Source organism: Anneissia japonica, unplaced genomic scaffold (genome assembly GCF_011630105.1).
Source record: "Anneissia japonica isolate Jap-2015-1 unplaced genomic scaffold, ASM1163010v1 scaffold29863_len17036_cov106, whole genome shotgun sequence".
NCBI lineage: Eukaryota > Metazoa > Echinodermata > Crinoidea > Comatulida > Comatulidae > Anneissia > Anneissia japonica.
In genome coordinates, this window is record NW_022742821.1 from 914 (window position 1) to 17,036 (window position 16,123).

A 16,123-nucleotide genomic window follows, 5' to 3' on the forward strand; every position below is an offset into this window, starting at 1 on the left:
ATTTCTTTATTGCTTTCAGTGTTAATTACCATAATTTCTAACCAGACTGCAGGTTTTAAAATAATTTTGAGGAAGAGTTAGAGATTAGAAACCAATAAATGGTTTTGATGTATGTACAATATTTGAGAGAAGACTGATTTATTGGCAGCATTTACAACATGCCTGTGTAAAACATCACCCAAAATGAACAACATTAGATGAAATCCAAGTTGTCTCCAATATCAATGTTTTGAACAAAAAGTACATTTCAAGATGCTTCCAAACCTTGAATATTTCTTTGATTGTCCTCTTGAATATCTCTTTCATTGCATTCGTCACTGTCTCTTTCCTTTTCCCCTTCATTGTGTTCTTCGTTGTTAGCCTGATTGGGTTTTTTACTTTCTATTTGATTGTCTTCTTGATCATCTATTTGACTGCATTCTTCATTGTCTGTTTGATTGTTCTCTTGATTTTCTTCATCACTACCTGCAAACACACAACATGGGATTTAATGTTTATCACTATAATATTGATAATAAATACTCGACCAAATTATAAATACATTGTGGTTGAGTGGGTTGTACTAATATCCTCTGATTAGCATACTAGAATGTTGTGTTGATATACATAATTTTGAATTTCAAGATATATGATATGCCAATGATAGTCCTTTAATTTCAAGTGCCAATGGTTTGAGCAAGTATGTAAATTTATAAAAATTGTGCAGGTATAAATATTACAGTACTAAATTTCAGTTTCACTACTGAGGTAATTTTGTTCAAGATTTTTGAATTACTAAAAGGTGATTAATGAGTATTGACAGTTTATGCTTTCCCAATTGCTGTATTAGTTTTAGTTTGTCACATATAACAAAATATTAAATATAATAAATTAATGTTTTATTTTTATGGAAACCTTAAAAAATGTTATGCTACATAATACCTTAATAATAAATATCAATTTAAAGTTCTACTATATTAGTTTTTATTATTACTTAAATTATCATTATTGCCAGCAGTTAGTTTAAAAAAAAATTTAAAAAAAACTACAGTAGTACCTGAATATTTACTAACATTAAGAGATTATTCTATAATTTATAAAATTCAACACAGTAATATCAAACTTACTTCCATCCAATGAAATATCAATTTCATCCAAATTCTTTCCCTTGTAGGCACTGACCATTTTTTGTTCCATCATTATTAGCAGTTTAGAAACTTTTGCTAACTGTAGGGTGTTTTCTGGCAACCTGTAAAATTCTCTATGGATTCGAAGATCATGGCCCATATATGAGGCTAGTAAATCCAACTCATTTTCTTGGAGACATAGTATCTGTGACATGATAGCAATATGCTTTCTAAGCTTTGTTGATCTAACAGCATCTGGGTTTTTAGCACCACTTTCTTTTGAGAATTTCCTGTAGCATTCACTCACTCTCATTGGGAATACAGATCCATAAAAAGGCCTACTGAACACATAAGGGTTTTCTTTAGCTATTCCAACAGTACCCCTAGATTCATTAAGTAAGTTAATGGTTGACACCATTTCTTTAGTTAATAGAATAGTAACATTTCTTCCTCTTTTCCCTCTAACTTCTATTCTCAGTAACTTTCGCACCAATGCCTTTTCCACTTCTGTCAAGCTCGTATATACTTCTTCTGGAACATCATCACCCTGCTTGTTATATCCTTTTCTATAATCATCAAGTAATAGCCTTTCAGTCTCACCACTCCGTCTTTTATTAAACAAGGAAACCCGGGTTAATGCTAATTGGCATAAGTCTTGCCACTCATATGGGCAAGTTGGATTTTTTCTAAGTAAGTTCGTCTTCTCAAGTATGGCATTTTGTAGATATTTAGCAAGCTTTGTCAAGTCTTCAGCTAATGGAATCAGGTTTGTTTTGTTTCTACTTCGTGACTGCAATGTGTGATGAGCCAAAAATGTAACCTCATTCCTCCATTCAGACAGTTTGACATCTTTGAAACTCCTAACATTATCTTCAAGTGTTTTGTCTCCCTTTTTTATTGCTTCAGAACTTAGATGTGCTACTATTTTGTCTATCTCGAAACCAATGTTTCTTGCATAAGAAGGTACCTTGTAGCTGTTTGTTTCTTCAGAATACTGTGCAACGCTCTTTACGGCAGCAACAACTGTGTCAAACTTGTTTGGATTGATGCAATCTCTTATTCTTGTTATTGAGGGATCAGCGACAGAAACAGCTAAAACCAATTTAGCCAAATCCCGCATTTTTTGAGATACTAAGAGCGCTTGGTGCTCTTCAGGATGATTTTTAATCATCTTTGATCCATATGCTAGGATATCATCATCCTTTCTAACTCCTGCTGATATACTGTCAAAGTTCATCCGGGATAAAACTTTTGTCTTTAGTAAATCTGAAATTTCTCCAGAATTTCTGCAGGGAATCATCATGTTTGCCGATGACTGTACTCTTCTATGTTTTTCTCTTCCATGCCTCTGTGAACAGGATTTTTGGTGTTTTAATAGTCCACCTTTTTTGAAGCTGCCACTGCAAAATTCGCATGGTAAGTATTCTGTGGCCTCCTCGTTGTATCTTGGTCTCTTTCGTGGAACGATTTTGCCTTGACCACTTTCCCAAACTATAAAATTGTTTTTAAGATTACCCCTGTTTCGAAGGAATGCTATCTTTTCCCGCTTTAATTTAGATAACTTAGGAAGACTCTCAATTTCATTTATTAATATTTCATGTTTATGCCAAATGGACCAGTGGCGTGATATTTTGAAATCAGCCTTTCCACAAAAATAACAAAAGTCTTTCTTTGACCAAATCCTTTTGCCATCATTATTTCTACGTGCCAGTTGAACTTCATTATATTTTTGTTTCTTGTGTTTTTTATGTTTCTTGTGTTTACTATGTTTTTGTTTTTTGTGCTTCTCATTTTTGTTGCATTTAGTAGCAGATACACCACACCTAAGATAGACTTTATCTTCATCTCTTTTCATATTGATGACTGACTGATGTTCATAAGCTTTTTGTTTCTTGTGTTTCTTACTGCAGCCACTAACATATCCTGCACCAACATCATCCTCATTCCTTAGTTCTATAATTGCCTCTCTCTTGTTTTTCTTATGCTTTCTGTGTTTCTTATCCTTTTGTTTTTTATGTTTTGTTTGCTTGTCATGTTTCTTCTTGTACTTAGATCCATCTTTTTTAATTTTTACTATTACTGAGCTTACACTGGACTCTGATGAAATTTCTACTCCTGGACTATATATGCTACCACTAGAAATAGTATAATGTTCACTTTCATCATTTGAGAAATTTATATCTACTTGTTGCAGTTGCACTTCATTTATTTTTTGCTTTTTGTGTCCCTTATGTTGCTCAACTTCATTCTTGCGTTTACTTTCTGTCATTTGCATTTCAGAGCTTACACACTGACTTTCCGTATCTGGAATATATTTGCCTACAGGGCTTACACTGGACTCGGATGATATTTTTGATTCTGGAATGTTCATGCTAGCAGTAGAATGATTTTCATCTTCTTCATTCGAGAGATTTATATCTACTTGTTGCAGTTGCACTTCATATATTTTTTTCTTTTTGTGTCCCTTATGTAGTTCAACTTCATTTTTGCGTTTGCCACTACTTTTTGTCATTTGCATTTCAGCGCTTACACATTGACTTCCCGTATCTGGAATATATTTGCCTACAGGGCTTACACTGGACTCGGATGATATTTTTGATTCTGGAATGTTCATGCTAGCAGTAGAAAAATTTTCATCTTTTTCATTCGAAAGATTCTTATCATCTACTTGTTGCACTTCATACATTTTTTGTTTTTTGTGTTCTGTATGATGCTCATCGTTGTTTTGGCATTTAACACTATTTTTTGTCACCTGCATTATGGGGCTTACAAACTCACTTCCCGTATCTGGAACGTTGTTAATGCCAGGATGGATTTCATTATTGTCTTCCTCATTATCAAGATCTATGTATTCATTTATCCCAGACAAATCATAAATTTCAATTGGCTGTATACAGTAAGCTGATATACTGTCCAGGACCCATTCAAGTGATATTACTGGTATTTTGTATTGTTCATAGAGGCCTACATAAAAAAAAAAAACAAAAAAAAAAACATTACTTAAGCGAGTAAAACGACCCAGCAGTTTGACAAGTGCACATTAACCACAGCCAAAATATTGGCATGTTATGCAACATGCCTTTTTAGATAAAAAATATGAAACATTGTCCCCATGTTCAAACTCTATTATTAATAATAATAATAATAATAACTTCATTTAATAAAGCGCAAAAAAAAAGTGTGGGGGTGGGGGATTCAGTCTCTATAGCAGACTTTAAAAAGATGCCTGTGGGCTAGATATGGGACTCTTAGGAATAAGACAGATGAGTGCATAGAGACCAAAAGTAATATAGTATATGCCATTGATTAACCGATTTAAACTTTTAAAATTTATTACATATTTTTAATGTTTATATATAGCTATAAAATAATATAAAATCTTACCTTTGTAATATTCTCTATCTGAATATTCTTGGACTATAATGTAGAGTAACTGACCACTTAATGGGGAAACTAGTGTTGGATTTACAACTGTTGTTGCACCACAAAGTTCAACCAACAGTTTAAGTTCATCTGTAGGGAAAAATAGATACTGCATAGAGAGTTCATAGTACCATTGTCAAACAGTTCTTAGTCTATATTGCAGTTAAATCACTATGAATGAAATTTGTGCATACTGTAGTCACTTGCCTACTTCTTTTTGCAGTTAAAAATTACAAGCATGTCTTTACATTTAGTAACAGAGAACTATCAAGTTGTAATAAAAAAAATTGTAAAACCAAGAATTCCCACTTTGAATGACGTCATTTAGATTGCAATATTCAGCTATTTGGTGGACCTTAGTTAATGCTTATGTACATAAATCGAGAGTCAAACAATCAAAAACGTTGTATGTACATGTGATCCACATCTAGTGAGATTTTGGTTTGTGCTTGATTAGCCAATAGGCTTCTTGAATTCATTAGGCCGACCAGCCCTCCTTAAACTAACGTTAGAATACCGCACTTTCGGCGGTAAAGAACAATTAAAACCTCATAAAAAAGGCAACTAATCCATTTACCCATAATTGAATCCAAGGACACCAGTGTTAAACATTCAGCACTTATCCTTGATAATGTGTTAATCCAATTAAAATAGTGAGAGAACGTAACGTTAGTTTATCGAGGGAGGGTGAGCTAATGTGTGCAGGCAACTAAGCTAATCGTAAGCATTTCTTGGCACCTCAGTTTTGAGGTGTTACAAGCCACAATACCCACCATGTTCCCAGGTCCATGAAACCCAAGATAAATTACATGGGTACAGAATGTCATGGGTATGAAACTCTTTAGGTGCATTAATTGAATTAATGCAATTCAGTAACTAAGACATATTTCACTGACTGGAACTCAGTCTATACCAAATGCAGTAAACATCCAAGTGGCAACATACATTATGCTATGTTGCACTGTGCAGTAGTTCAAATAATGAAAAATTTTCTAATGCAAAAAATGAAAAGGTAGCAATTTTTGTTTTCTCTTCTATCTAATTAAGTTTCTCTTACTGTAGGTCTGAAATTCCAAAAATTATATTAATAAACATTTATGTATTTGGATAGCTACATTTACATAATAAAAAACATCTTCAAAAAATAAAAATATCAGTTTGAGATGATTTTAACTGAAATTAGCAATATACAAACAATAATTGAACTTATTTAGCAATATACAAACATTAATTGAACTGATTCTGAAAAGTACCTTTTTTTAATCCTGTATATTCCCCCACAGGGCATATTTTATATTTGTGCATCAGTAATTCCTTTTTCCACATTCTTGCTCTTTTGGGGCCATTGTGATTTTCACCATTGATGTCGTCGCCTACTACTTCATAAGCTTCCTCTGGCAAAAAGTACCCAGTCTTCAAACAAGCTGTTACCCCTGTAAAATGAGTAAAATTGCTTGATATTGCTTTGGTGAAAAAATGATTAAAAAAGATTAAGTATATCAGTATTTAATAAGATTTTCATTGGCTTTCAAATTATTTTAAACTGTTTCTTTTATTTCCATAATTTTTATGTTGGTATTTTTGTGCAGTGAAAATGGATTTAAAAAAATTAAGCAATTTTTATCTGTATTTTATAATATATCAAACATAATTTAACAAGTATTTAAAATAATTCAGCAACAAGCAACTTTAGACTGGTTCTATAGACTGGTCGTTAAAATGTTTGCCTTTCAAAGCAAAGTTATTAAGTTCAATCAATCAAGATTACATTAAGGTTTTCTTCTAGCAACTGAAGACAGCGCCAGTAGTAAAGCGTCATAATGAAACTTAGTGTACAAGTCTTGGCATATTTCTCATCCTGTGAATGCTGTTGTGTGTCAAACTAAAAAAACAAAAAAAAATCAAAAGTGCAAAAACAAAAAAATAAGAATATGCAATGATCTTTCCCAACAAAAATACTGTACATACATGAATATGAAACGATCCAGATTCTGGCTGATATCCCCTGAAAGTACTTAAGAGTTCTTGTACATACAAGGTCAGCGTCTGAAAAAAGGGAAAAAAAAACTTACTCAAATATAATTTGTTCAAAGTTGACAGGCAGATTCCAGACTCAATTCAATAAATCAAAACAATTTTACAAACCCATTAATATTGGCAAACTTATTATATAAAAATATTGCATCAACAATCATTTGTAGCTGCTGTCAGTATGCAACTACAGCTGAAGTTGAATTATGCAAATTGCTGAAAACGTATTTGTGATGATATCTATGCTATACTAGTTACAGCAATTATTATACTAATTAATAAAAAAGTATGTACACCCACTGAATACACCTATATTATCTCAGTATTTAAGATGTATAACATCAATAGCAATAATAACTTCTTGCAGTACAGAAGATGCTGGGAAGTTCAGATGTTAAGAAATCCATGTGGTGCACTTAAAAGCAGAAAATGCATTGTTACATTGAAATGCAAAACTTCTAACTACTAAACATCAATAACAATTTATAAACTTGACACACACATACTGTATGCAGCAGCTGGATTAAAATTGGTTTCACAGAATATGTGGCAAAGACAAGCCAAACCAGTCACTCGTCGCAAAAATGGATTTTGAGTTATTAATACAGTGTTAAAGAGTAAAATAATAGCTATAAAATGGTAAAAAAATCATTCAAATAGGACATTTCCTTATGAAGTTCCAAGCGTTTAACCACACAGCTGTTTAAAGAACAATACATGAGAAATCAGCCTTGAAAGTTTATGATTTCAGGCATTTCTCATGCAGAAACTATCTTTAAATCCTTAAAAAGTGTTGTTTTAACATTGAAAATGGGGAAAATAACAGCATAGAATGATGTGTAGATATATAAAGGTTAGTTTAGTGCAATAAAATAAATTTTTAAAAATTTGACATTCCAGCATGTTTTGGCCATTTTCTCTGAAACACGATTTGCGACGAGTGACTGGTTTGGCTTGTCTTTGCCACATATATTAAAATTATAAAAGTTTATTTCAGAGATGATGTTTTCTGAATTACCTGTCTTAATAATAACATGTGTCGTTCTATTTGCAATGAACGTTCCAGTGAATTCTCCTTCGCTTAATCTTGCCAGTCTTTTAACTTCACTCTGAAAATAATTTAAAAAAAAACACTGAAAACATCACAACGTAATATGAAATAAAGATGCCATTACTGTCAGATTGGCAATGTGGGAGTAGCAATTTGGAAGACAGTTTCAATATGAACAGTGGGTGTTATTGTTTCTTTTAATAATGTTGTTAATATTTTATTATTATTATTTTACTATTACTTTACTATTATTATTATTATTATTATTATTATTATTATTATTATTATTATTATTTTTATTATTATTATTATTATAGTAAATTTTATTGTTAATGTATTACTCTTTCATCTTTATTTTTGCACTTACTAGTTCTTTTTTACTCAAATGTGAACCAACAAATGACAGATAGCCACGACCAAAATTCTCTTGCTGACCTAAAAAATAAGTTATATATGTGCATAACATAACAAAGTGTGTTGCTTTTTTTTAAAAATCCACTTGACATCATTACACTCATTTAAATTACCAATGATTTGAACAAGTCAGCAAATGTTGCCAGATATGACTAGAAAATATGACGGAAAAAGTAGTATCACAATCATTCCAGAGACAATTAAAATTTCCACCACCTCAACACAAAAGATTTGTTGCTAGACAATCGATTTTAACTAAAACATGGTATATAGACCAGCCCTAATATTACCAATAATTTCAAATATTAACCATTGAAGAATACTCTACTAAAAAATATATAATAATTAAACTTGCGAAATGCCATATATTCATTAGAGAAATACAGTATAAATACTTGTATATTTTTACAAAAATGCATTAAGCAAGCTTGGTTAAACATGTGTATAAGGTCAGTAAATGTAAATCATGGTGTATTGCCTTTGTAAAAAGAAAAAAAAAATCAGTGTATAATTTGACTTCTTAAGAGATGCACCCTGTCAATACTGATTCAGCTCTAGAAGGCCACTATTGGGTATTAAAAAAGAATATTTTAATGTAAAGAGTCACTAATGGACAATAACCTTTTCAGGCTACACACTGCCTAAAATTTAATTTTAAAAAGGCACACAAACCTTTAATAGCTTTGTTACTTTCTTCTTGATTGTCTTCTTGATTGTTATATTCAATGTCATTTTTACTATTTTGAATGACTTGGTCTTCTAAAATTTTCTTTTCAATGTCTTCACTCTTTTTTTTATTTACTATTTGATTTTCCTCTTGATTGTACTGCTGACTGTCCTTTAGACTGTCCTCTTGATTGTACTCTTGACTGTCCTTTTGATTGTCCTCTTGCTCTTGACTGTCCTCTTGATTGTCTTTTTGACTGTCCTTCTGATTGTCCTCTTGACATTCCTTTTGATTTTCCACTCGACTGTTCTCTTGACCAATATTTTGATTGTGGTTTTGATTGTACCCTTGTCTATCATTTTTATTGTCCTCTTGGTTGTCCTCTTGACTGTCTTTTCGATTGTCGTATTGACTGTCCTCTTCATTGTCCTCTTGACTGTAATTATTTTGATTGTACTCTTGATTGTATTCTTGGCTCTCCTTTAGATTTTCCTCTTGATTGCACTCATGACTGTCCTTTAGATTGTCCTCTTGAATGTCCATTTGACTGTCCTCTTGACTGTACTCTTGACTGTTATTTAGATCTTTTGGACTGTAATCTTGACTGTCCTCTTCATTGTGCTCTTGACTGTAATTATTTTGATTGTACTCTTGATTGTATTCTTGGCTCTCCTTTAGATTTTCCTCTTGATTGCACTCATGACTGTCCTTTAGATTGTCCTCTTGAATGTCCATTTGACTGTCCTCTTGACTGTACTCTTGACTGTTATTTAGATCTTTTGGACTGTAATCTTGACTGTCCTCTTCATTGTGCTCTTGACTCTCATTTTGATTGTACTCTTGATTGTATTCTTGACTCTCCTTTAGATTGTCCTCTTGATTGTACTCTTTACTGTCTTTTTGATTGTCCTCTTGAATGTACTCTTGGTTGTCTTTCTGATTATTTTCTTTAAATTCTTTCTGATTGTTCTCTAGATCATTCTTCTGATTGTCTTCTTGATAGTCATTTTGATTTTTCTCAGGATTTTCCTTCTTACTGTCTTCTTGATTGTCCTTTTGATTCTCCTCTTGTTTGACCTTTTGATTGTCTTCTTGATTGTCTATTTCATTACCTGCAATACACAACACTGGATTTAAAATTGTTCATTATTAATATAACAAAAACACTGTTAATCACAAATACCTGCAATGCATTACAGTATGTGGTTAAGTGTGTTGCAATTAACACCACATACTCTACAAGAGTGACATGGTAATAGATATAAATTTCATATCCAAGATATATAATACTCCAATGACAGCTTAGATTTACACTGCTATTAGTTTGAAAAAGTAGGAAATGAGTAAGTAAAAATGTAAAAATATACAGTGCCTCTTTTTCTAACTGTTAAGCCATGAGTCTGAACAAAGCCTTAGTCGCTTGACTTCACATACCACATGAATCGAACCATGGAGGCTATAGCCAAATATTAATTAAGTGAATTAATCTCTCATTGTATCAGTCCACTTTGGAATAAGCACAATTTACAGTATATGTACAGTATATACTAAACATAAAACAGAGAGTAACATATGAAACTTCAGCAACAGTAGCCGAAATACAATAATGTACAGTAAATTACTGCCACTCTATGTATTAAAAAAATAAAAAGCATAGACATGATGGCTATAATATTATTGATGGTGACGGTACACTTACTCAGTTTAAGTCCCCATTCAATGTCTGCAATGAAGCACTTAAGTGTGGCAGGTTTCCGTTTTAAAGATTCTAGAAAAAAAATATTTTAATATACTAAGGTACAGCAAGATTTGTTAAATTAGAAAAACCTTGCAGTGCATATAAACAGTGTATGGTTGAGTAGGTTATGTTAATATAAACAGATAAAAAAAAATGATTTTCAATTTATGGTTGTATCATGATTCACAATGGACCTTAAGACAGACCATGAATATGTGTTGTAAATATGCAATTTTTAAATACAGTAATTTACAAATATGTAAAAGTAGAAAAGTATGTAAACAAAACAAGTGATTATTAACAACTAATAAATACGTTATATACTGTACATCAGGGTCATGCATTTGGAAATCAGCATGCACAAAAAAATACTTTTGTTGTGGTTTCCAAAAATCATTTTGTTCAAATAATGATCTCTTGGCCAAACAGAAAGGTTTGTTATAAAATTTGTCTCAATTAATAGCTAAATACAGGCTATGGCATTTTAAATGGCAACAATATGCTTCATAGAATTTGGAAAAAAAAAGAGGTTGAGAGGGGGGGGGGGGGAAGGAAAAAATTATTTATTGTAAACTTGCACATCTTTGCTCCTGCAGGGGTACAGACTTGATCTTAGTGTTATTTTACCAGTAAATAATAACATCTGGTCATTCCGTGCCAACCAACAAATTTTCAGAAAATCATGGCTGGGTACCATCTCAGATTTTCTTGAAATTCGGATACAATGTGCACCAATATGTCTGACGAACAAACCCAAAATTTAACTTGCTAATTCCAAGTTGTTTAAAAGTTATGGCCATTTGAAATTTTAGGGTCATACCCCTTTTTAGCTCTCAATTATGACATATTTGTAAAGTTGCATTTTCAATTAGCCATATCTTCAAATAGAATAAAGTATAGTTCACTGAAAATTGATATTTAGACTAACTTTTTGCTGTAGAACAGGAATATGACATGACTTTTGGTATACCGGATCCTGTTACAAAAATATTGGTTCGTAAAGACCCTAACTTATTTGGTTGCGTAATTTTTCTTCCATTGTTAGACCCATTATAATACCCAAATCAGTAATTAAATGGGTCTTATGCAACAAATTATTAATATATAGTTGGAAATGTCTCACCACAAAAAATTCCGGATTTTTCCGTTATCATATTAGGGGGTAATCGTAGGTCAAAATGTCATTTGGAACAAAAAATACACAAAAATGCCTCGTTTTCATGGTGACCTTTGACCCTGTAGGCAAGTACCCTTGTTGTTAAAACTCACACCATGAATTAATTATATATGATGATCAGATGTTCCAAATATCAGTTTGGTGTCTTTATCCCTTCATGTTTAAAAAGCGATTTGCAAAGGGGTATATTTTTCAATTTGTGAAAATATCAGTGCGTAAATGTGACAACATTAATTTTTGAATAACGATAAAATTAAAAATAATTTGCCTAGACCCATGAAACTTATAATTCTAAAACAACTTTATGTGCTTATTAAACGAGGCATTTTTGTGTATTTTTTGTCCCGAATGACTTTTTGACCTACGATTACACCCTGAAATGATTACTGAAAAATCCGGAATTTTTTGTGGTGAAACATTTCCAACTATATATTAATAATTTGTTGCATAAGACCCATTTAATAACTGATTTGGGTATTTTAATAGAGTCTAAAAATGGAAGAAAAATTACGCAACCAAATAAGTTAGGGTATTTACGAACCAAAATTTTTCTAACGGGGTCCGGTATACGAAAAGTCATGTCATATTCCTGTTCTACAGCCAAAAGTTAGTCTAGATATCAATTTTCAGTTAATTATCTTTATTCTATTTGAAGATATGGCTAATTGAAAATGCAACTTTACAAATATGTCATAATTGAGAGCTAAAAAGTGATATGACCCTAAAATTTCAAATGGCCATAACTTTTAAACGACTTGGAATTGGCAAGTTAAATTTTGGATTTGTTCGTCAGACATGTTGGTGCACATTATATCCGAGTTTCAAGAAAATCTGAGACGGTACCCAGCCATCCCATTTGTTGAGTTGGCACGGAATGATCTATCATTTACTAATTGCATATTTTACTTCTTGTAGGAAGGTTGCGGCTCTTTAAAAAATAGACAAAGTAACACTATGATTGCCGAATTCAAATTGCATGACCTCAGCAAATAACATTGTAAGATGTTGTTAGTTGGAACTTTAACAAACCTTCAATTTCAAAAGCAACAAGATACAAATAATCAATATACAACATTTGAAAAAAAAATTGGCAAAACTTGGAACAGAACTTTTAAAATTATGAAATTTAACATTGCATCAGCTCTGGATTTTAGTTTCAATTACAAATTCATGTCATCAATAACTCACAAAATGTGGGTCCATAATAAAGTACTCTGAATGATTAAGACTATTGCGAGTTTAAAACCAGTATGTAGGCGTAATTTTGAAATAAATTACACTGTTCTTCATAAGGTATGAACTGAAAAGCTTAATATTATTTTATAAGCAATATTGGGTAATGAAAACTGACAATATATAATTATTAAATGTTTAAGTACTTATGCCCTTCTCCTTCCACTGACTAAATTTTGTTTTAAATGGCTGTAAAACCTTGACAGAAAATCTATAAAAAAGAAATCAATTGTTAAATTACAGTTATCTCTCTCTACCCAACTATTCAAATAGTATGATGATATCAATGTACACTTTTAAACCGAATTCAAAGAGCATGGTAATTGCGTTAAGGCCTGTTTGTACTTTGACAATAACAATAAAAAATAAAAGCGAAAATAATCCCAATTATTCTTATAAAAAAATAACTACAAGACATTATCTTACAAGCACTTAAATTCATTATTGATTGATGATGTATACAAAAAAAAAAACTATTTTCACAAATCGAATCACATAATAATTAAGAAAAAAACAATAAAATCCTTATAGTATAATGAATAAGAATATGTACTGTTAATCGTTATCTTTGTACTCATTATTTAATCTAAAATATAGTAGCACTGAGGAATAACATCTACTTTAATTATTGGTACCCCATTTTATATCCTGGCATTGCCTTTGAGTAAAGTTAATTAGGTCATGAAAATATATATTAATTATATTAAGTTCATATTTAAAACTATAGGCCTAATGTAAACATTTTACACGCACATTTTGAATAATTACTTTTAAATAAAACATGTCATCCCTAAATTTAGTTCCAAGTTGAAACTATCATTATGACCATTCCTGTATCACATGACATTTTTTGTGAATTCTGCTCCTTAACCAGATAACTAGTGTATTAATGTTATCTACAATGTAGTGAGGTCTCCAAAATATTTTAAAACAAATTATTCTTTTAAGATTTAGAAAATTTACCACTTTTTCCATGATTCTAGAAAAGTATAACTTATTGACTATGTCATATTAACAATTCCTGTGAGAAATTTAGGCAAAAATCGATTATTTTAAAAATGATTTTCCTTTCATGACCTGTGACATTCAACCTTTAAAAACTGGAAATTGCACATTGCAAGTGAAGTGCTGCGAAGTACAACTGCATATAAATGTTCTTCGAACAAAATTATTTATGCGAGTCAAGTGAAAATAATGAATAATAAAAATATAACAAATAATATGAGACACGACCCATTGTCTATATTAGAACATTTCTCATTGGGTGACAAAGTCGTAATTTTTCATTTTTGTCAAAAAGTGTCTATAGCACTTGGTGAATTATGGTTTAGGTTTTTTTTAATAAAGTTTCAAAAATTTGTATGTATGTGGAAAATGTAGTTGATTACCAAAGGTTACAATTTTTATTTTGAAGACTGCATGGTCTAGGAAGTGTACATTTTTTTATGGGGCAAGTTTCCGAGTCGGGTTTTCTAGGGGCGAGTTGACTGCCAAAGAGTGTTGCCAAAGTGCGAGCCAGCATGTTATTTGATCACAAGTGCGAGACATCACAAGTGTGTGCCAGCGAGCCATGACGTCACGACTGTAGATACGAGACGTTAACTAGTTGTTCGAGGTATCGGCTGAGATTTGTGGAGTACAATTCAAAAAACAACTATAGGTCTAATAATGAATTATTGTGATGTTAAATAGACAATGTTAGCTATCAAGGAGCGACGTTGTTTTTCATTTGGACCTTCGTCCCTTCAAGGCTAGGCCTATACCATCCTAGCTAGTCTAGGCCTAGAGTAGGATTTTTTATTTGGTGAGATGATTTAGTATGGAGTTTTCCAGGTGGCGAATTTTCTGGGGCCGAGTTTGTATAGGCGAGTTGACCGCCATCGCACCACACAACGTAATCATGATCGAGATCATATCAGAAATTGCTTCTACTTACTTCATAACTCTGTCCCTTAAGTATACTAAGCCTATTTACAACAGCAAAATTAGGATCCCCATTTTTTGTTTCTTTCTTTTTTCATAAAATTTAGCAAATTAAAAAAATAGCACTTACTCTGTATCATCTGAAAAACAAAAAACCAATACGGGCAGCTGGTTTGATGATTCGACGGCCTGAACAGGCCACATCATTGATACTGGAAGGCCTGGTAATGTGGCCCAATAAATATTTCCTAGATGAAGTCAAACGTACAGTATTTGTAACAAGTTATTTCATGTTTCAATTGAATATATAATTAAGCACTTGAAGTAATGAAATGAGACTAAACAATCCTATCATAACAGAACACCTTCTAATTTATAATGTTTTAATAATCCAATTTTTTTTTCTATTGTGGCTTTATTTTAATCATTTTTTGGTGTTCAAATTTTTAAAAAAGATACCAAATACACAGTGATGTTTAATTTCAACCTGGTTGAACAAAAAGTCATGGCCCAAACGACCGAACACCATTTTCAAATTTAATGGTTTAATATTTGGATTTGAACAAACTAGCCTAGGTTAGGCCTCATAGGTAGCAGGTCAAAACGGCAATAAACCAAAACGGCAATGACCAAAACGGCAATAGCCAAAACGACAATGAACCGAAACGACAATGACAAGTACCAAAATGGCAACAGACCAAAACGACAATGACAAGTACCAAAATGGCATAGACCAAAATGGCAAAGGAGTGAAAGCAATGCGACTAACAAGCGCCAGAGGGGGTGGGCCGCAGTTTATAATTTTCGGAATCATTTTAAAGTTGTCCTGATAGGCAAATTGAATATTGCCATTGGCTCTTTTTCCCACCTTTAATGTTTATCATTATTTTTATTTTGCATTTTTGAACTTTTATGAGATAAATTGTTTAGCCTCATTTTGTCTTTATTTGAAAGTTTTATTTGTTTAAATGTTTTTTGCTTATATATTCCCCCCCCCCATCTTTCTAATATTGAATTTGTATTGTTATCATTATTATTATTATTATTATTATTATTATTATTGCTGCTACTGCTGTTTAGCCCCGTTTGTTATTTAATCGTATTACACTTTATATTTATAATTAGGCCTAGTTGATTTTTTTCGCGTTTTCAGTTTCGACATAAATTGTCTTTGTTTATTTTGGTCTTGCTGTTTTTACTTCTTGCCGTTTTGACTTACTGCCGTTTTGGTCTATTGCAATGCAGTTCTGGTCAAAAAGTGTTACTTTTGGTTCTCTGTCATTTTGATCATTGCTGTTTTGACTTATAATATTGCCGTTTGGTTTATTGCTGTTTTGTCCAGAAAGGCTAAGAAGCGCCT

At 31.8% G+C, this 16,123-nt stretch overlaps 1 protein-coding gene across 1 annotated transcript; it reads right to left on the bottom strand.

The window, feature by feature from the left end:
- Positions 1-264: 264 nt before the first annotated feature.
- On the bottom strand, positions 265-15,835 carry LOC117119256 (the record flags this gene model as incomplete). The annotated part of the gene is made up of 11 exons (XM_033264058.1): positions 265-465; positions 1,107-4,070; positions 4,491-4,619; positions 5,783-5,962; positions 6,498-6,575; positions 7,579-7,669; positions 7,979-8,046; positions 8,698-9,819; positions 10,392-10,460; positions 14,894-14,903; positions 15,775-15,835. Coding segments are annotated over 11 exons (4,973 nt in total), but the record flags the coding sequence as incomplete, so codon positions are not given.
- Between the last annotated feature and the right edge of the window lie 288 nt (positions 15,836-16,123).